The sequence below is a fragment of the Oenanthe melanoleuca genome, chromosome 4 (assembly GCF_029582105.1).
Source record: "Oenanthe melanoleuca isolate GR-GAL-2019-014 chromosome 4, OMel1.0, whole genome shotgun sequence".
Classification (NCBI taxonomy): domain Eukaryota; kingdom Metazoa; phylum Chordata; class Aves; order Passeriformes; family Muscicapidae; genus Oenanthe; species Oenanthe melanoleuca.
The window spans coordinates 11538647-11558997 of NC_079337.1; the positions used below are offsets into that span (position 1 = coordinate 11538647).

The following is a 20351-nucleotide window of genomic DNA, read 5'->3' on the forward strand; positions in this document are numbered from 1 at the left end:
AAAGCCTACTTTTGGTGGAAGGTGAATAGCTTTAAAGGTGCTCATTTGTTAGTAATTGCAGAGAATAAAAAGTAAGGAATGATCCTGTCAGTACTTGACTACCAAATGATGTAGAGACATGCTGAATTAAAAGCTTTGAAAAAGAAGGCACAAATGGCTCAATTTAGAAATCCAAGCACTCACTTTCACTCCTAAGCTACAGTCTTTTCTTATGCATCTTAATGTGTCTGGTAGATTTTAGTATTTTTTTAAAAAGTAAAGGTTACTGTCTGAACAGTATTACTTACAGGATTGTGCAAGTGCCAAAAAAAAATTTCCTGGAGTCCCCAGGGAATGGAGCAACCCCTCACTACAGATGCAGGTTAGACAGAGATTGCCTTTGAAAGCTAAAAAGGCATTTGAACGATACAGGGTTATCTGAGAGGCAGGTACCATGTGTAGAAAATACATCACTTATACTGCTTAAGATATGCCATCAAGCTTCATGGCTGGAATATAAAATATTTTGTAAAGGAAAACAATCAAAGATGCTTTTGGAAACTGGTTTGGAAGGAATGTTAATGCTAAAGCAGGTTATTAAAGAGAACCTTTTTTCTTTGCTGAGTGATGTTACCCAAGTCATACCTGGCTATTCTACAGGAAGTGACTTGGACAAAAGCACCTTCCAAGTAACCCAGAACCTCTTAGACTGTCATTGCCTTTCGTTACTAACACTGAGGCATTTAAGAACATTAATTAATTAATTCAGAACCTTAGCTGCCAAAGTCTTTTCCCTGTCAATGACTCTAAAGAAAAATAAGAAAACACTGTTTCCTGTGGAGGCTCTTTGCAGCTTCAGCCCTACATTAACCTGAAGTGTTGCAGATTGCCCATCCCTTTGCTACATTTTGCTGTTCTCCCAGGTGTAGCAGGGAGCCTGGCAGGGTTGCTCAGGCTCCCTGAATTACTCAAACACACAGATATGCAAAGGCTTGCAGCAGAACACAAGCAGTGCCTGCCAAACAGTAGCTGATTCTAGGGTGTGATGAACAAGAGTGCCAGATGGTTGGCTGATGGCAGCCTGGAAATTAAAATATAAATATAGCTATATATGAATAGATACATTAGGCTTCCCTCTGGGCTTTTTTTGTAGCACTGAAAATGCAAGCAGTTGCTTGAAAACCCGAGGTAAAGATTGGGTAGTTTAAAAAATCATTATCCCTGTAGGGTGCTTTCAGCAATTCAGGTAATCTCCAGTACAGTAATATAACTTGCTGAGGTTAAGTGCCTTTCAAATGGATTTTCACTTACTAAAAAAGGCCTTTGGGTTGTAACAAATTGTTTAAGACAAAGTAAAAGTGGACAGAAAGAATGATCTTGCTTGCCTGGATGACTTTCAGATCCTTTCTGAAAAGCATGCTTTAAGTTAAAAAATAGAATTAGGCTTTCCAAAAAGTCTGTTTGAACAGCTGTCTGCTTTCTCACAGCATAATGTTTGTCATTCCTAGTGAATTCAGTGCCAGTAGCTGTGATCTTTCTGCTTTCAAAAATAATCAGCTTGGGGTTTGTAGTCCAATATTATTTTTTTCTCCTCCTAAATGTCAGATACGGTCAGATTCTGTCGAAGTTGACTCTTCCCAGAGAAGTGTTTGCTCTTCTCTTATTGTTTTCTGTCTCCTTTGCTTTGCATCCCTGGGATCTCCCTTCTTGTTGTGGCCTGGTTTTCTGCCTTTTGCCTTGTAAGACAGATGCCTGAGGGAGAGCTCTCTGTTGTTTGGCTAAAAGAGCAAGCAGACACTGTGCACAAATAATTCTTGTAAATAAAAATAGCGCAGTTCTTGTTTCTCACACAGTCTAGAACTGTTTTGGATGCACTGCTATGCTAATATTCTCTCTCAGACATGTCTGTCACTTCTCAAAGCTGTATTTCCCTGGGGAGTGCTGCCCTCCAAGTGTTCTCCTTATGGAGTAGGTGGGACTCCTGCAGCACATGTTGGGATGGCAGTACATGGCTGTCCTCCCTCTTGCCTCCAATGCATTGTTCTTCCACACCTGTGTAACTTGAATCAGGAACTACAGCTTTCTCAACTTTTGGTTGTTGTAAATTTTGGCAGAAATAAGCATTCTTTTTTCTCCTTTAAGGATATTTTGCCAGGGTAAAGTAGAGAATAGAATGTAGCTTTGACTTTGCAGTATTTTTAGCCATTGTTTTAAGAGAGTTTGGATGGTGATCATTCTTGGGGAATGATATGCAGAGGGTTTATCTACAGTAAATCTAACTTATTTCTTTCCAGATCAAAATGCTGTTGCAATTTGCATCAATATAATTAAAGTTATATTAATTAATTTTTCTTCAATCATATTTTTTTATTAAATTTGACAGATTAGGCATACCAGATGCATGTCATCTTGTGTACACTGCCTTTTTCCATTATCCTCTTCTTTTCTCCTTCCTTAAAGGAATCATATAAGACTGTAGAAGAATGGCTAAATTAATGTATTGCAAGTTCTACCCTGACTCATAGAACTATAACATTCAATTAGTATTTTGGAAGGATTTTGTAATATCTGTTTTCTTTTTTTCTGTGTAGAGATATCTTAGAAAACTGTTTTTTTCCCTGTTGAAGTGATACAAGTACTCCTTATATGGACTGTACTGCCTTTTCAGTTGTATGGAATGTTGCAGTCTAGGTGGTTTGAGACCAGGATCATATTTGTGTTTGTGACTCAGACTGGGCAATGTTTTTGTTATGCTCTCCATTAGCTACCATGTTATAACCTCACAATTTACCTTACAAGGTGAAAGTGATAGTGCAGGTCAGTGTGCTTAAAAGTGGGTAGAATGTCTTAAGGAATGGAATTTAACTAAAGTGAAATCTTAAATATAAATGGGTATTTAGTTTTTTTAATTGCATTCTGTAAAACTTGCACTGAGATGCTCAAGGTGACATTGGAAAGAGGCTGTTGTTTTCTCCTTCAGATGAGTAACAGTGCATTTAGGATGCATGAGAAACAATTGCCTGTGTTCCAATTGCTGCAGTAAGTCAGGGCAGAGGCTTGAGGTAACATCTGTGTGGTAGTATTACCAGTTGTGACACTGTTCTTAATTCCATTTATTTTTAAAGAGTGAAGCCTTCCTTACCTGCTAGATGTTTCCATAGGTGGTGAGGCCGACAGAGAAGTTTGGAAAATTCATGGCTTAAGGGTTTGTAAAAAAAAAAAAAAAAAACCTAGAAAAATTCATATAGGGAGATCTTTTTCTTAGCAGTTGGATCAGTAGAATTGCCATATTATTTTCTATTTCCTGTAAGCATTAGCTGAATGAGTAAAGCATCAGTAATCTAATTTTTCTTAAAAACTCTCTTTAGAACAATACTCTTGGGTTGTTCAGGTGCCAAGTTTTTGCTGATCTGCCATAAAGCTTTTCAGTAGGAACCTTTTTATTGGAACATTATTTATTGAACCTGGTTTCCAGCCAGCACAAGAAGAATGTGCTGTGCTTCCTGTTGGCCTGTCTTAGGCTGAACAATCCAATGTCTCAGCCTTCCCCCACAGATGTGTTTCTTGCTGGGGGATTTGGCTTGATGGCTGTGTTTAGGGCAGAATTGTGTTTGTAGCCTTCCTCATCTCTCACCTATGTCCTGTTTTTCCCAGGTGAAAGAGATTACCTTGTTGGAGGTGTCTAAAGAGTGAGGCACAGCGAGTCTCTAAGTCTTAACTTGTGTTAGGGTCAGGGTTTGAGTAAATTTCTGTCACTGATAACAGAAGAGAGGAAATATCTTTTTCAACTGATTTGATAAGAGGAAACCTTTCCTGTTTTAATGCATTCAGTTGTGAAACAAAAGACAGGATGTGATCATAAAAAAATTTTTCACACACTGTATTTTATTTCTTCTTACAAATGAGCATATACGATCAATACTGTGGCCTATGGGTAATTTGGGTTGGGGTTTTTCTGTGTTTGTGGGTTTTTTCTTGTGGGGGCTTCTCCTGTGTTTTGGTTTTCTTTTTTTGTTATGAGCATGAGTCTTTTAATCTCACTTTTGCTTCTAAAGCACCATGTTGAAAGCATATGTTCAGTAAGCTGCTCATGCTGTTTGTGTGTTGAAACCCTTGCTGAAAGAAGAGTGGCATCTCCAAGAGTTTCACTGAAGATCATGTCTGCATTACTCAGGACAAGTGGTTGCTTCTAAGTCAGTGTGTCAAATCCCCTTTTCCTTGGGTCACACTAAAGCATCTTAATGTAAAACCAAATAGCTGTAGCAGTTATGGAAGGACTGAGAACATACAGATTGCTGGCAGGAGTAAACAGAGACCACCCTTCTATTCCCCTATTCCCCTAGGAATGTGTGATAGCACATTTCATAATCAGTTGTAAATGAAAAGCAAATGGGGAGATACATATCCCAAGAACAGGAGCAGTGGTAGGTCACTCACTGCAGTTGTGTGCTGCCACTGCAAGTAGAATAAAAAGAGGGAGGCCATAAAAACAAACTCTTAAGTTCCTGAAACCTGGGGAAGGCACTTCCAAGTTCAAAAATAGTTGAGAAACTGAAACCTCTCCAGGCTATCTTTAGGGAAACATGCCCAACAGGTTTGAGAACAGGAACACTTGTTCTCTTTAACTGAGGGAAGAGAAAGGGAAAGGGCATAATATCTATAGGCCAGTACAATTTTACAGCTGTTTGAGAAAAGCAGAGCTCATAATAGCTGGGTGTTGTAACCATGGGATGTTTTCTGTCCTGCAGGCACGCATATCATTCTGTTTCAACACCTCCTGTTTGCCCTCAGAAAAACATAGCTGATGTGAAACTCCAAACAGGACCCACATCCATACAAAGTTCTGATGCAGTCATTATTCACCCTGGTGCTATGCTTGCAATGCTGGATCTTCTGGCCTCTGTTGGATCAGCTACACACCCAGAGGTAGGGGAAAAATGTGTCTGAAGCTTTGAGAATGGCTGGGGAAAAGGATGGCTGTGGGAAATAGGAAAGCTGATGATGTCCTCTCATTTTGTGCTGAAAATTAATATATTTCACAGGTTGAGTTGAATAACTGATGGCATAGAAGTCTAACAGGAATTGCTTTATTTCGTAGGCTTTCTTTTATTTATCTCTTTCAAACTCTTGGTAGTAATGTAAGTTTAAAGAAAGGTCCAAAGTGACCATCAGATAAGTTTCCAAGCACTGTGATTAATTCATGTTTTCCCTGAGGTATTAATGAGGAGGACACCAGACTGAACATCATAGCTCAGGCTATACACACTGTTTGAAGTAGCTGGAATATGTTCTATTTCCAAAGTTGTATTGACTACTTTGTACAATTCCCAACCCAAGAAATGTCTGCTGATACCTTGTCTTTGAAGGATTTTTTGGACGTTTTTGGAGATTGCTTATGTATTTTTTGTTTGAGATGTCTTCCCTGAAGAATACTTTTTATTAAAAAAAAAGGGGTTCTGAAAGCTTGCAAGAATTACTAGATTCCTCTTTCTTGGTCTCTGCTGGTGATGAGTGTGGTAACTTTGTCTTCACGACATAAATTCAACAATTACATTGCATATGTCTTCAGTTCAGGCCAGTGGCATCCTGGCAATAGGGTGGCCAGCAGGACCAGGACAATGATCATCCCCCTGTACTCAGTTGCACCCTTAATCCTGTGTCCAGTTCTGGACCCCTCACTACAAGAAAGGCAGAGGAGCTGAGGAAGAGTCTGAAGCACAAATCATGTGAAGAGCAACTAAGGGAGTTGGAGATGTTTAGCCTGGAGAAAAGGAAGCTCAGAGAGATTCCTTAAGTCTCTAAAACTACTTGAAAGGAGGTTGTGGCAAGGGAAGGGAAAATCTCAACAAGTCAGAGAAGTGAGAGGGCGAAAAGAAATGGCATCAAGTTGTGCCAGGAGTTTAGGTTGAATATTAGGGAAAATTCTTCACCAGAAGGGTTGTTAAAAACTTGAATGGGCTGCCCAGGGCACTGTTTGAGTCCCCAGGCCTGGAAGTCTTTAAAAGATGTGTAGATGTGGCACTTGGGGACATGGTTTAGTGATGGGCTGGGCCAGGCTGGATTAAGAGTTCAACTCTTAAAAGGTCTTAAAGGTCTTTTCCAACCTAAAGGATTACATTTCTATGTTAAGTTATTAGGAGTAGCTTAATAGTCACAAAAAGAATTGCTAGTTCTCTCTGAGTTGGCTCTCTTTGCTGGTGAAAAGTAGAACTTAGTTTAACTATTCTTACCTGAATTATTATTTTTCTTAGCCACAGTTCTGGTAATCCTTTGTCTAAATAATTACCCCTTTTTGTACAGAGCATTTCTTCACACAGACACGTGCATACACACCCCCTGAAAACACACAGATCCATGCTCATATATTTAAGTATAATTAATTTTCTGTATTTATTGCTAATGGTAGTTTCTTTTCTATTATTATGTATGAAGTTTTTCTTCTGTTTGCCTCCTCAGTTTGCATTTTTTCAAGCCCTGTGCTGTACTCTTTTGCAGCATGCACTGGATCTCCAGCTGGCAGTGGCCAACATCCTGCAATCCCTGGTGCATACAGAGAGAAACCAGCAAGTCATGTGTGAAGCTGGGCTCCATGCACGACTTCTGCAAAGATGCAGTGCTGCTCTGGCAGATGAGGACCACTCCCTGCATCCACCACTCCAAAGGATGTTTGAAAGGCTGGCCTCCCAGGCTCTGCAGCCCATGGTGTTGAGGTCAGAAGGATAACCGTGAAGTTCAGTGGACTGAGCCCTGCAGCCTGCACTGTTCCTGGCTCACAGTAAATGGCTGGCAGTGGTAGAGAGCCTTAGTGACCTGATGTGGTAGTGATAGCACGATATCCCATTTTATTTCTCATCAAATAGATTGTCTTGATAGAGACTTTTTACCAGGGCCTGTAGTGACAGGGCCAGTGCCACGAGTTCTAAACTGCAAGAGGCTGCATTTAAATTAGACATGAGGAAGATATTTTTTATAGTGGAGGAGATGAGACACTGAAAGAGGTTGTCCAGAGAAGCTGTGGATGCCCCATTATTGGAATTTTTCAAGTTCGGGTTAGACAGGGCTTTGAACAACCTAGTGTAAGTGAAAGCTGTACCAGCCCACAGCAGAGGGCTTAGACCAAATGACCTTTAAAGTTCCCTTCCAACCCAAACCATCTTGGGATTCTGTGATCTCAGCTGTAAGAGGGAATATAATTGTATTATCTATTGACTAGCTGACCTGCAGCCAGGACAACTGCTTGGTTCCCTTCAGTGACATGTAGTTGTGTCAGAAGGGATTCTGCAAGGAACTCTCTTGCTGATAGTCACATTACAGGGACTTAAACTTCCCTAAGCATAGACACTGATAGCCTGGGTAGCTCTATAGAGAGATACTATAGTTATCTATAGATACAGCTGTGAAATGATTCCTCCAACCAAATAGGACACACTGGTAAAACAAAGCTGAGGTCACTTTAGCCTATAAGCTGCCTCTCCAGAAGAGTTCAGCTTGCTGAACACACATCATCAAATGGCCTGATGTTCTGCAGGATGCAGCAGCCTCCTGCCAAGTCTTTAAATGAAGAAAAGGGAATTGCCAAAATTGCTTTATTTTATGATCAATTACTTCATCAAAATTTCTTGGTTATTTAAAATAGTGTCAACTTTTGAAAGCATGTGTTCCAAAATTAAATAGTTTTGAACGGATCAAAAGTTATGTTTATTACAAGCAATTACTGTCTTTTTTTTAAAGTGCTAATAGGTTTGGTGCCACTATAGGCAAATAAATAGAGAAAATGACTTCCATATTTTTTTATTCTCTTTCTTAGGGAATTTTTACGGTTGGGAAATCCTTTGAATTGTGGAGCCTGGGACAAAAAGCTGTTGAAACAGTACCGAGTGCACAAACCCAGCTCACTGAGTTTTGAACCAGAAATGAGAAGTAGGTGCTGAAGTGCTAAAAATGTGTGTAAAGAATGTTTCACTGATATTCCCCAATTGCATACCTATTTAAATTTTTTAGATAAGCATCCATAAAAACCTAACTTTACCACCGCTATGTATGAATGTGAAGTCATCAGAACAGTTGGACTGGAAAAGTTCTAAAAGCAGAGGGAATATAGTACTTATATTGAATATATATCCAGCAAGGTAATTGTAATTTTTTATTTTAGGAACAGTAACTGTTAAATATGGTGGTAGTTTGTTTTTAAAATCTTGAGTAGGTTCTGCATTTGTAGTTACTTAACATTATTTTTTATCAGCTGCTTTCTTGTGCACACCACAAATCATTGTATCTGTGTAGTATCTCTCATGGGTTCAGTAAGGTGTCAGATAAAATCACTTCTGAATCTTCTATTTTTATCCCTGAGTTGTAGAGTTTGGGAATAGCCATTCATCTAGTAAAGGAGAGTCTCAGTAAATTATAATACAAAGAAATTGTTGGAAAGTTTCCGAAGCATGAAATATTTATTTCTGTGTATAAGCTTGGTCATTGTATGGCTGGCTGTAACATATTGTTAAAAACACCTTAGTTGACATTTTAGAATTATTTAAAAAGAAACTAGAAAGTATCTTAGATGATGCTGATTAAGCATTAAATCATGAAGTAAATAAAATAAATGAACAGAATTTGTTTTATTATCGTATTCAGTAAATTTTAGAAGGAAGGAGAAGTGATTCAAGTTATCTCTTGGCCAGTGCTTTGTTTATTTATATATATGTTTGCATTAGGGTGTTATCACTGGGAAAAATAAACAATGAAAATTATGAAAATGTGAGTCTAGAAGGTTTCTAGCCTAGAAAAGAGAATTCAAAGTTATCTTCTGAATACCACAAGTTATGTTAAATTGCCTAAGCTAAGTTTACTGAGCTGTTCTGCTTACTAAGAGCTCCAAAGATTCTAACTCAGAGTTATTGCATCTGAAGAGCACAAAGCAGAATTTTCCCTGCCTGTTAAATCAGGTAGCAAGAATGCATCTGAAGAGGATCCTGTGCAGAAAGGACACTGTGCTGATATTGGGTAATGAGAGAACCTCTTAACTTTACCACCAATTTTCCTTGGTGTGTTGCACGTGATCCTCATCTTCCTGCCTTGGTGTTGAGCATTTTTATCATCAAAGCAATGCTGCCCAGTGATTATCTTTTGACAAGCTGAACTAGCTGATGATGACTGACAATCCAGCTATTCCATTGGACTTGAAAGGTGCAAACAAACAGCCTGAAAGTGGCTGCCTTTTGTAACAGAGTGTTGTTTCTTGGCTTCTCCTGTAGATAGCATGGTCACCTCCACGGAGGGCCTGGGTCCCGACAGCGTCTTTGGCGTGCACGAGGACAGCCACTACCGGATAAGCAGGAGCCTGCTCAAGCCAGCAGAAGGGAGCACAGTGCCCCTGACCAGAGTCAAGTGTTTGGTGTCCATGACAACCCCACATGATATCAGGCTTCACGGCTCGTCGGTGACGCCGGCGTTCATCGAGTTTGACACGTCTCTGGAAGGGTTCGGGTAAGGTCCTGCAGAGCTCTGCGGCGGCGTGGGGCACGGCGCAGTGTTTGCTTTCTTCCTTCTTTTCCCAAAGGAATGCTTGCAATTTTTAATAGACTGTTTGTGAGTAAGGAACAAATGAACTCTCTGAAGAGGAGAAAGGAATGCTTCAAGTCATAAATTTCCACTTTATCGTTCATTAGTACCTTGATAAAAAATGCTTGCTTGCCATGTGTGAAAGTGCAAAAACTAATTATGTATCATTGATAGGACCCTCTCAGTTCTGGGTTTCACATTCTTTTTAAAACAGAGGAATGCCAACATACCCTTGAAGGGTTGCTGGGATTCATGTATGACATTTAGATGGCATAGGAATTCTGAGACCCTCTTAAAATTGCTGAAGAACATGAAAACGTGGAAGTGGGCATATCAGATATACAAATAAGCAGACGATACAGCTATGATGAATTCAAATAACTGAAAAAAAAACCAGTATTACTGACTGGAGGCATAGCCTGGAAATCATGCTTAGCTCATTTTTTTCTTTTAGCACCACTTGTTTTTCTCTCTCTAATTAAACACCTGCTGAGTGAGGCACTTTATAAGGATCATATAATATGATTTAACTATTCAGAAGATGAAAACATGACACCATTCTCAACATGTGTTAAAGAAAAGTGTTTGGTCTCTTTGGTTATAAAAATGCAATAGAAAAACCTGAATTTAGGAGCTCTGCTTCTCTCTACCTTCTCTTTTCAGCTCTGCAAAGCAAGGATGCAGCTCATGTTTTCCATCTAGCCTTAATATCCAATACAGTCAGGGACAGACTTTTTTTTTAGTTAAACAGATGTTACTCTAAGATGTGTTCTACATCCTTCATAACAGAAAAGAAAAGAAAATTGTCTGGACCAAAGAACTTGAAATAGGCTGGCAAAATGAATTTTCATTGTGTTTGCTTCAGGAAATTTGTGGGTGCTGGTAACATGTCCAGAAGTAACTCGCATAATGCAGCTGTGACTTCTTGTAATTTCAGCAAGTCAAGTAAGAAGGCTTCTATAATAAATTTTAAAAAAGAGTTTAAGGACTTTTCTCCTTACATTGATTTCCACTGTGTCCACAGCATCAATGGCTCTTGTAAGGACCAAACATAACTAAGTTGGTGGAATATGATGTTAGTGTGAGAGCGTACTTTCTTAAGAACATCATTGTCTGCAGTTGCAGATCCTGTAATTATTTAGCTGATCCAGTCTCTTTAGGAGGTTCAGAACAGCTCAAAGGCTGCTGCAAGATGCAGGTGCCCACAAGGGAACATCTTAGGCTGTGGAGCCACATGGGCATGACTCTATTATCTTGGCATCAAAGATGTACACTGCCAAAGCTCTTTGTGCTAGATATAATTTAGACTCACAATGAGCAATCTTGAGAATTAATTCCTATTTTTCATTACTCCATAAAATCACAAAGCATATGTGCTTATGGTATATTTTCCTAAGCCATGTTTTGTTTGTATTGAATTCCACTTCCATTGACTTCCATAAACTCCAGTGTGGTTGCTGGTCTTGTGTTTAACAGCTGCCTGTTCTTGCCAAGTCTGGCTCCCCACAATGCACCTACAAACAATGCTGTTACTACAGGACTTGTGGATGGCGCCGTTGTGAGCGGGATTGGAACTGGTGAGTACTCCAGTATGACTGGAGTAGCAGTGTTTTATGTCTTATGTTTAGTTCTCTTAAACTTCTTGGTTAGCCATGAATGACAATATGGTGTTGGATGCTGTGCATTGGCAGTCAAGAACTTCTTGTGTCTTTTGTGTGTGTGTGTGTATTTCTGTTGCCTCCAAGACAGTGAAAAGCAATATAAAATATAAATGTGTGATTGCTTTGAAATGCAAAAGGCTAAATTGTAATCAACCAAGGTGTATGAATAATAACCCAGATGCATTAAGGAAAAAGTTGGGGTATTAGTGTGTAGAGCATAGGAAATGTGGGATGAATTGTAATGCTGTAATTGTGACTTTCTTCTGCTGAATCCTTGACTGCATTTATTACAGGTGTAGTTGCACACACCGTCACAAAAGCCCCATCTAAATTGTTTGCTGTCCCTTCTACATGTTGTTGTAGGTAATTCACCCTACAAGAACGTGGTATGCTGTGGGATTAATTGAACACGGTCACTTAATTTAAAAATGTTTTAAGTCTAAAAACTAAGGTCAAGGCTTACTGCAGTAAGATAGAATCAGTGGGAGCATCCTGGGATGTTAAGTGAAGTCAGATGTATATGGTAGAGAGACATTCCCTCAACAGAGACTTCTTCAGCATCTGAGAAAACACAGCTGGTGTTAGCTGAGCCGATATGAAAAAAGGAACAGGATCAAGTAGGTATCCTAAGTACTACCTATTGCAGCTATGTAATGGACTTTCTTTTTATTTTTAGGTGAAAGGTTTTTCCCACCACCATCTGGTTTAAGCTACTCAACTTGGTTTTGTATTGAACATTTTAGTACACCTCCCAATAACCATCCCGTGAGACTCCTCACTGTAGTGCGGCGTGCGAACTCCTCGGAGCAGCATTACGTCTGCCTTGCCATTGTCCTCTCAGCAAAAGACCGCTCACTGATTGTTTCAACTAAAGAAGAGTTGCTTCAGAATTATGGTAAGAGTTGTGCCACTTCATCAGCTAATGCTGACAATATTGCAGACATGCAGCAGCAAGTTTATTTTAAACCCAGTATCCTGAAGAATTATGTCTGCCAGTTCCTGATGGGTTTTGACAATGGGAAAATGCAAAATGTAAACATTAATTTATGGAGCTTTTATAATATCCAAAGTAGGTTTGATGTCTGTATATAAAAGAAAAATTTTTGCCAAAACCCCAGGTATTATGTATTCAGGGGAGGGATTACATCATTGATTTTGAAAGGTTTTGCCTTTGATTTATCTTGTGTCATTCATTTTAGACATCATCTCTTGAGGTGCAAATTTTAACTGTCTTTGCTTTGAAGAAGTTTGGAAGTAGTAATCTAATAGGTTGAAGGCTTTTTTGGCTTGGATAGTCCCAGTACTGAAGAGTTTTTTGAAGGCAGTCAGTCATTCACTTCATGTTTTAATGCTGTGGTTGATTTTCAGAAACAGTTTGTATCTCCATTCAGTATCTGTGACCAAAGGAGGAATTATCGGAGATGTAGGGAAGATCTTAGTGATCCCACTAAGTTTGCTAGAGAGAGCTATCAGTGCACTCAGGGGTTTGAAGATGAGCTGTCTCCTGTTTCCAGCCTTGTCCTCCATAGAAGCCTACAAAAGTGGTTGGTTTTGACAGGCTGTTAACCACTGGGTCTGTGGAGGAGTTGAGAGGAGCAGGGCAGCCTTCTGCATGCATTTCAGGCTTAGCTCTTCACCAGACCAGCCCAAATGGTTGTCAAAACCTGTTCCTGCTTCTGTTCTTTACTTTTGAGTGGGCAGCACTAATAAAGAATTCATACAACTGTTTTTATTAAAAAAACCTCCCACGAACAGCTAAGAGACTGTTACCATGAAAATAAGGAATAATCTGTAAGCAGATATTTGCGTTGTTAACTGCAGCAGTCTCTCTTAGCAGAAGTCAGGTTCAACACCTGAAACTTGAGAGCTGAAAACCCATAGTATAAAGTAGGAATTAAACCTCCTAAATTACAGAGGGCCTAATAGTGCTTTCTTTCCCAGAGGACTAAATTCTTAGAGAATGAAGCAAGTCTATCTTCACATTAATTGCGTGAGCCTGCACTAAAGCTATATCTTTTTAGTTCAGTGAGTACCTATAATCAAACTCCTGAAAGAGATTGGGTTTAAAAGGGCTTTGTCAGAGAAGATCTGAAGGTGTCTGACTATAAAGACTGTTTTTTAATTGAACCAGGACACTTTGCTTCACTCAAGTGCTACCCTGTTGTGTCTGAATCATAGTTGGTAGTGTACTGTTGAGTGCTGAGCAGGTAGGGACTTGAAGAACTGAGATTGGAGTTGCTGTGCACAACATGGGGATTGGAAGTGCTGACAGTCTCTTGTGAGAGTAAATGGGGTGATTTAAGGACCCTTCTTGGGAGCAAGAATTGTGCTCAGAGATGTTTCGCTGAGAAAAAAAACTTGAGATTATTTTTGTATCTGAACGTTAGTTCCAAGTACTCTGCTTTTAACGTTTTCCTTGTGCTGTTTCTAAAGAAATGAGTGTTCTCCCTGTGCAGGCAGCTGTTTTAGTAAGAGGATTAATGGTTTCTTTTCCTTCAGTATGAATGAATGAAGAGGGCTCTAAAAAGTTCATGGTTTCTGTTGAAACATTCCCTGGGTTTTAGGGGGATTTTTTTATCTTTTTTTTCCTGTTGGGATGGCTTTTAAGTAGAGTAAGGGTCATTTTTGTGAAGCAAAAGTGGGAATAAAAAGTCTGCAAGTATGAGTATCATCCTCTCTGCAGTGTGAGAAAAGTGAAAAATAGCTCTGTGGGTTTGGGAAGACATCTGTTGTTTCTTAGTGACTGCTGCTGTAGAAACTTCTTCAGGAAAACAACAAAAGGTCTTTCTCTGACTTGCATGGCAGCATGAGAAAGTAAAAACTTTGGCCAACTAGTAATTCCAGCTAAAATTTCAAAGGGAGGGGAGAAGGTGAGAAGTAAAAGACAATTTTCAAAAATCTGAATATATCTTGAGATTTTTAAGCTCTTATAACATTTCTGCTGGTGCCCACTGACTGGTGCTTTTCCTTTAGTTGATGACTTCAGCGAGGAATCATCATTTTATGAAATTCTTCCCTGTTGTGCCCGTTTCCGCTGCGGTGACCTCATTGTGGAGGGCCAGTGGCATCACCTAGTTCTGGTCATGAGTAAAGGCATGCTGAAGAACAGCACAGCTACACTCTACCTCGATGGACAGCTTGTCAACACTGTTAAGGTAAAATAAGTCTTTCAGTCCTCATTTTTACTGATTGGAGTGATTTTACTCTCCCTGTGCAATAAAAAAACCTTACAAGGATTTTGCAAAGGTCAATACCTCAATGTTTGGTGGAATAAACTGCAGTGAGCAGTGAAGAGCACTGTGGACCTGTCCACTGAGTATGAAATATTCCCAAGCTGTATCAGATATCCAAACATCACTTGACACCTGGCAGATGTGGGCTTTAAGGGGTAAAGGATAACCTGGTGTGGGGTTTAAATAGCTAATGTTACTGTACTACTGCAGATAAAACAACATGTTGACTTTCAAAGTTTTCCTCCCAGTATTTCTTTTGCAAGAGAAGGACTACAGTAAGTTGTTATGCTGACAGCTGTAATTCACTGCTGCCTGTAGAGAGGCTACCTAAAACAGAGGCTAGACAGTATTAAAGGAATAAAGTAGATATTTATTAAAAGGCCTTCAAAGCATGAACCTTGGGCAGTACAGGAGCCTGGTCATGGCTCCACCCAAGATGGACAACCGGTCACAAGTTTTCACACTTTTATAAGTTTAGGTCCATTTACATATTGGGGTTAATTGACTAATTATAGCTTCAGGTTATGAAGTCCCATCCTATTAGATTTCTTTTTTCAGTTTGCCACTTTTTATACTTCTTGAGCCTAAAGCTGCAACAGCGTCCTTGATTCTTGGGCTGAAAAAGAATTGTTTTGTCTAACTAAACAGAGACAACTCTAACAACTCTCTAAGAGAACTTGCTACCACTTTATGTGAAGTTCAGAGTCACACACCAATGCAATGCAGAATCTGAAAATATTAAAGCCAAAACTTAAGGCAATAACATAAGTGTCTGTCTGGTTCTCTCTCTGGCTATGTATGACTACATTCTATAACAAAATTTCTACAAGGTAAATAAAAAAAAAAGCGCCTTTTAGGTTGTTATTGTCTTTATATATTGGCCAGGATCTTACTCATGTATTTGTTTAATTGTTTGAAAAGTCTTGCTGGATTTAGTTCATCATGTTTGCACTTTTTCTTGAAATAGTGTAATTTCCAAAGGCTGGGAAAGGAGACACAGCACTACTTTGAGCACCATGTCTTTAGAATCAAGATACAGCCTCTTTAGGCACAGAATTCTCATGTTCTTCTCCTGTGTTTCCATACACATCTTCATCTTTCGATAGCCACTTCTGGTCTTTGTATTTCCATTCTGTTTAATGTTCTTCACCGTCTAGTTCAGTACAGCGCTGGAATACCCTGTGTTACATGGCAATCATTTGATACCTCCCCCAGCTTGCACAACCATTTTTGCACACCATACCCTTGCTCTCTCACTGACTTGCCTGTGTTTTGCTCCCTCCCAGCTTCACTACATCCACAGCAGCCCCAGTGGCTCTGGCTCTGCCAACCCCCCCGTGGTCAGCACGGTGTACGCGTACATCGGCACGCCGCCCGCCCAGCGCCAGCTCTCCTCCCTGGTGTGGCGCCTGGGCCCCACACACTTCCTGGAGGAGGTGCTGCCTGCCCCAGGGGTCAGCACCATTTATGAGCTGGGACCAAACTACGTGGGGAGCTTCCAAGCTGTTTATGTTCCGTGTAAGTACAGGTCAGGTGGCACCTGGTAATTTGGGCTGGAGTCTGTGTGTGTGTGCTGGCAGGGGAGGTGAGACAGTATGCAGGAGCAGGGAGGAAAAGCTTGCTGCTCATAGGAATAAGATTAGTAGCTGCTGTTGAAGAGGATGATAGAAGTCTAAATTCTTGTGTGAGATACAGTAGAAGTGCTTGTATTCCTCACTTGGGTTTTAAACCAGTTAGAAAGGCTTAAAGCTGTCATATTTCATAGCGTATGCTATGTTTATCTAGAGAAAGTTAAATTAGAAGGGATAAAAAAATGTAAAGATATGATTATATATTCTCTTTGAATCTTGCATCTCTTATACATTCCAAGACAGCTTTCCTATCAAACTGTAGTAAAAAGCCAATTGTCACAGGGAAAGATGCAGATTTACCAAATGCTTCTCTGGTGTTTGATTGCTTTATTTTCCTTCTGAAAGGAAAAGAAGTTTACAGCCCTTAGGCTGGACAATATCACATCACAGCTATTTGCAAAATCTTCCTTTTGTACCTATTCTGCAGTATAAGTTGCTTAAGATTTTACTCTTCAAATATAAATGAAAAATAATGCCGTTAATGAAGGGAACTTCTACTTTGTCTTTAAGGTAAAGATTCAAAATCTGAAGGAATCAATCCATCACCAGTATCTTTGGTACCAGAAGAGAAGGTCTCCTTTGGTCTCTATGCACTGTCAGTTTCTTCATTTACAGTGGCAAAAATAAGGAAAGTTTACAACAAGTTGGACAGTAAAGCTATTGCCAAGCAGGTACGCTGGGAAATCAGTTGGTTAATGTGTATGACTTCTTCCTTTCTTTTAAATTACCTCAAGACAATCTGCTCAATACAGTCAGGAACAATCTAGTCCAATCCCCCTGCTGTGGGCAAGGACACCTTTTCACTGTGTCAGGTTGCTCAAAGTGCAGAATGACCTCGAATGCTTCCAGGAACTGAGAGCTCACAGCTCCTCTGGGCATTAGATTACCAACCCTGGGGCCCTCTGTGGTGAGGTGACTGCATCAGTGGACAAGGGAAAGGTTACAGATGGGATTTATCTGGACTGCTGTAAAGCCTTTGACTTAGTCCCCCACAACATCTTTCTCTCTAAATTGGAGAAAGGTGGATTCAATGGGTAGGCTGTTAAGATGGCTAAGAGAGTGGTTGGACAGTTGCATCCACTGGGTGGTGGCCAGTGGCTCAGAGTCCCAGTGGAAACTGGTGACAAGCACTGTCCTTGAGGAGTCCATGTGGTGTTATTTAATACCTTCATTAATGACAGAGAGGGATCGAGTGCACCCTCAGCATGTTCACTGGTGAAACTAACTTGAGTGGTGCTGTTGACACACTTCAAGGGCAGGATTCCATCCAGAGGGATCTAGATGAGTTCCAGGGCTAGGTGGGCCAGAGAAGTGAGACAATTGGAAGCTCATCAGGTTTTACAAGACCTAGTGCAAGGTGCTGCACCTGGGTCTGAGGAATTCCTGGTATCAATCCAGGCTGGGGATTAACAGATTGAGGGCAGCCCTGCTGAGAAGGACTTGGGGGTGCTGGTGGAAGAGAGGCTGGACATGAGCCAGCAATGTGAACTCAGCTCGGAGAGTCAAACGTGTCCTGGGCTGCATCCAAAACTGTGGGCAACAGGGGAGGGAGGGGATTCTACCCCTCTACTCTGCTCAGAGCCCCCCTGCAGGGCTGCATCAGCTCTGAGGTCCCCAGCACAAGAAAGACATGGACCTGTTGGAGTGAGTCCAGGGAAGACCACCAAGATGATCAAAGGTTGGAGCATCTCCTCTGAGAGGAAAGGCTTAATCTGGGTTTGTTGTATGTTACTCCTGATCACAGTAGGGAAATTCATCAGTTATGAATTTTAGACTTGCATAAAAAAAAAACCTCTTCCCTTCAACCTCTGCTTTTTTTTTCCTCTCGTTTTCTTCAGCTGGCAATTTCTTCTCATGAAAATGCCACACCTGTGAAGCTGCTGCATAACTCAGCAGGGCATTTGAATGGACCAGCACGCTCCATTGGTGCAGCTTTGATAGGGTATTTGGGTGAGTTGAGCACTTAAGAATTATTGAGGTTTAGAGTTATTAATTACTTGTCAATAAGAACTTAGGTCTAGAAGATAAATCATATGATTGATGAATGCAATGGTGCATCGTATTTATTGAACATTTTTGTATTTTATTAATATATTATTATCTTCTTTGCTCACATGGGATGCTTGTTTCAGTTTATGATTCATCATTATGAAAATACATTCAATTACGTCACCTTAGGTTATAAACTATTGTATTTCTGTATTTCTTCCACTTCTTCTTCTGAGGTGTCATAATTCTTCTAGTAGCATTCTTTTTATAATTCAAGTAATGCTAAAATAAAAATTGCTTTTACAATTTTTTCTTGCAGAAATTAGATTTGAATATATTTTAATTCATTTTCTGTCTGTGCTCAGGAGTAAGAACATTTGTCCCCAAACCTGTTGCCACTACACTGCAGTACGTTGGTGGGGCTGCTGCTATTTTGGGACTTGTAGCCATGGCATCAGATGTGGAAGGGTTGTATGCAGCTGTGAAAGCCTTGGTCTGTGTGGTAAAGAGCAATCCACTGGCCAGCAAAGAGATGGAAAGAATCAAAGGATATCAGGTATGTAAGAAATGTCTTAAAACAGACCAAGCTGATTGAACTGAATTTTACTGTTTGTCATCACAGTTCCCATGGAAACCTCATGTTGTGTTGTAACCTGAGTTTCTCTTTTAAAGTTTCTTGAGCTCCTGTTTAATTATCATAGATGAATTATTTAGGACTTCTTTTAAAGGAGAGGGTGAAAAGTTTTTTTGCTAAGCCACTGTGCAAATTTAGCTGCATTGCTGAAAATGAGCCTTCATTAACAACATGGAAGAGCACAACTATCAAACTTAAAGGATTCTTTTCTTGTGATTTTGAACCCACTCCTGCAAGCCTGGGAGTTTGTCTCTGATGTGCCAGCAAGAGAGAGGATAAGGACACATAAACCAAAACAAGTGGACTCCTAGAAGCATCCTTTTAAGGAGACTGCACAGATTTTTAGTTAGTGATGCTGTTTCCTTTCAAGCTGAAGATATTAATTCTCCACTGGGATGGGGAAAAGACAATCAGTTATGCAGAAGAATTGGTTGACTGATCTGAAAAGGTTTTCACATGATCAATGCATTTTATGTTTCTCATGGAGGCTGCTTTATTGAAATGGAAAGTTCTGTGGTTTGGGCTATGTATTTACAAACCTTGTAATGCTAATGCCTGGTGCAGTTACATCAAAACATATAATTCCAAGGAGCCTGATGCAGACCTTGGCTTACTGTGACCAAACAAATCTAGACAGTGTCCCCCTTATACCATGAGTAGCCAGTGGATCATCACAAATGACCTTACATTCCACTGGTATTGACATCAGCAGATAGTATGGTTAGAGGGAGGTTCCCAGAAATCTGTGTTTCTTTAGTCTTTCAATGAGGAAGGTAAAGCTGAACAGGCCAGGATGTTAAGTGTTTAAACAAGTTTGCTTCAGTAGACAAAAAACTGTAACAGTAAATCTGGCAAATGGTTCTTTCCCAGCCCAGATTATAAAAAGTTAGAGCAGAAGTGGGGACTGCAGTAACACCTAGGGGAACGAAGTATAGCAAGAAAAAAAGTCTTATTCAGATTTATGTTACTTTTCTTCAGTGCCAGAATACCTCTTGTGGGCATGCAGTGCTCTAGGCCTGCTCCATTTGTCTGCCATGTCCATGTTTACTGTCCAGGAACACAACTGTTTGAAGATGTGCTGCCTTAAACTGGGACTGACTGCCAGAGAGATGAGAGGGGGGTGTGTGTCCCTAATCCTCAGGGCCTAGATCCTGTCTGTGGTGTAAACAGGTATTTTATGAGCTGCAGAATGTCCTTGATATGCTGTTTTTGTAATGAACTGTGATGCCACTTTCAAACTCTTTCATCAAGAGTATCAACTAGCAGACATTCTTTAAGGATTTCTCAAAAGGGGCACAGACACTTCATCTGTTCTCTTGCATGCTTAGACAACATTGCTGTGTGCTCACAGGACTGATTCCTTTTCTGTTTACTTGTTCAAGCTGCTGGCAATGCTGTTAAAGAAGAAAAGGTCCCTTCTGAACAGCCACATACTCCACCTGACCTTTTCCTTGGTGGGAACTGTTGACAGCGGGCACGAGACATCAATTATCCCAAATTCTGCTGCCTTCCAGGACCTGCTCTGTGATTTTGAAGTATGTAGAGCTGCACAGAAAAGTGATTATGATGCTGGATAGTGATTAAGTCAGATGCTGATTAGTGTACCTTAAATATTCAACAATAACAAATTAGGTTGTTATCCTGAGAACTTCCTTTTTCTTATATA

General features: G+C 40.1%; 1 protein-coding gene across 4 annotated transcripts in view; it reads left to right on the forward strand.

Annotated features, from left to right (window-relative positions):
- The window catches only part of WDFY3 (WD repeat and FYVE domain containing 3), a 147997-nt gene that overhangs the window by 85071 nt on the left and 42575 nt on the right, over window positions 1-20351 (forward strand). For all 4 annotated transcript variants that reach the window (XM_056489731.1, XM_056489733.1, XM_056489732.1 and 1 more), the window contains 12 exons: window positions 4728-4905; window positions 6475-6689; window positions 7787-7899; window positions 9231-9462; window positions 11014-11114; window positions 11875-12093; window positions 14172-14353; window positions 15718-15949; window positions 16573-16733; window positions 17901-18012; window positions 18417-18607; window positions 20068-20220. In XM_056489731.1, coding sequence (XP_056345706.1) covers window positions 4728-4905; window positions 6475-6689; window positions 7787-7899; window positions 9231-9462; window positions 11014-11114; window positions 11875-12093; window positions 14172-14353; window positions 15718-15949; window positions 16573-16733; window positions 17901-18012; window positions 18417-18607; window positions 20068-20220 — 2089 coding nt within the window. The remainder of the gene's footprint in view (window positions 1-4727; window positions 4906-6474; window positions 6690-7786; window positions 7900-9230; window positions 9463-11013; window positions 11115-11874; window positions 12094-14171; window positions 14354-15717; window positions 15950-16572; window positions 16734-17900; window positions 18013-18416; window positions 18608-20067; window positions 20221-20351) is intronic.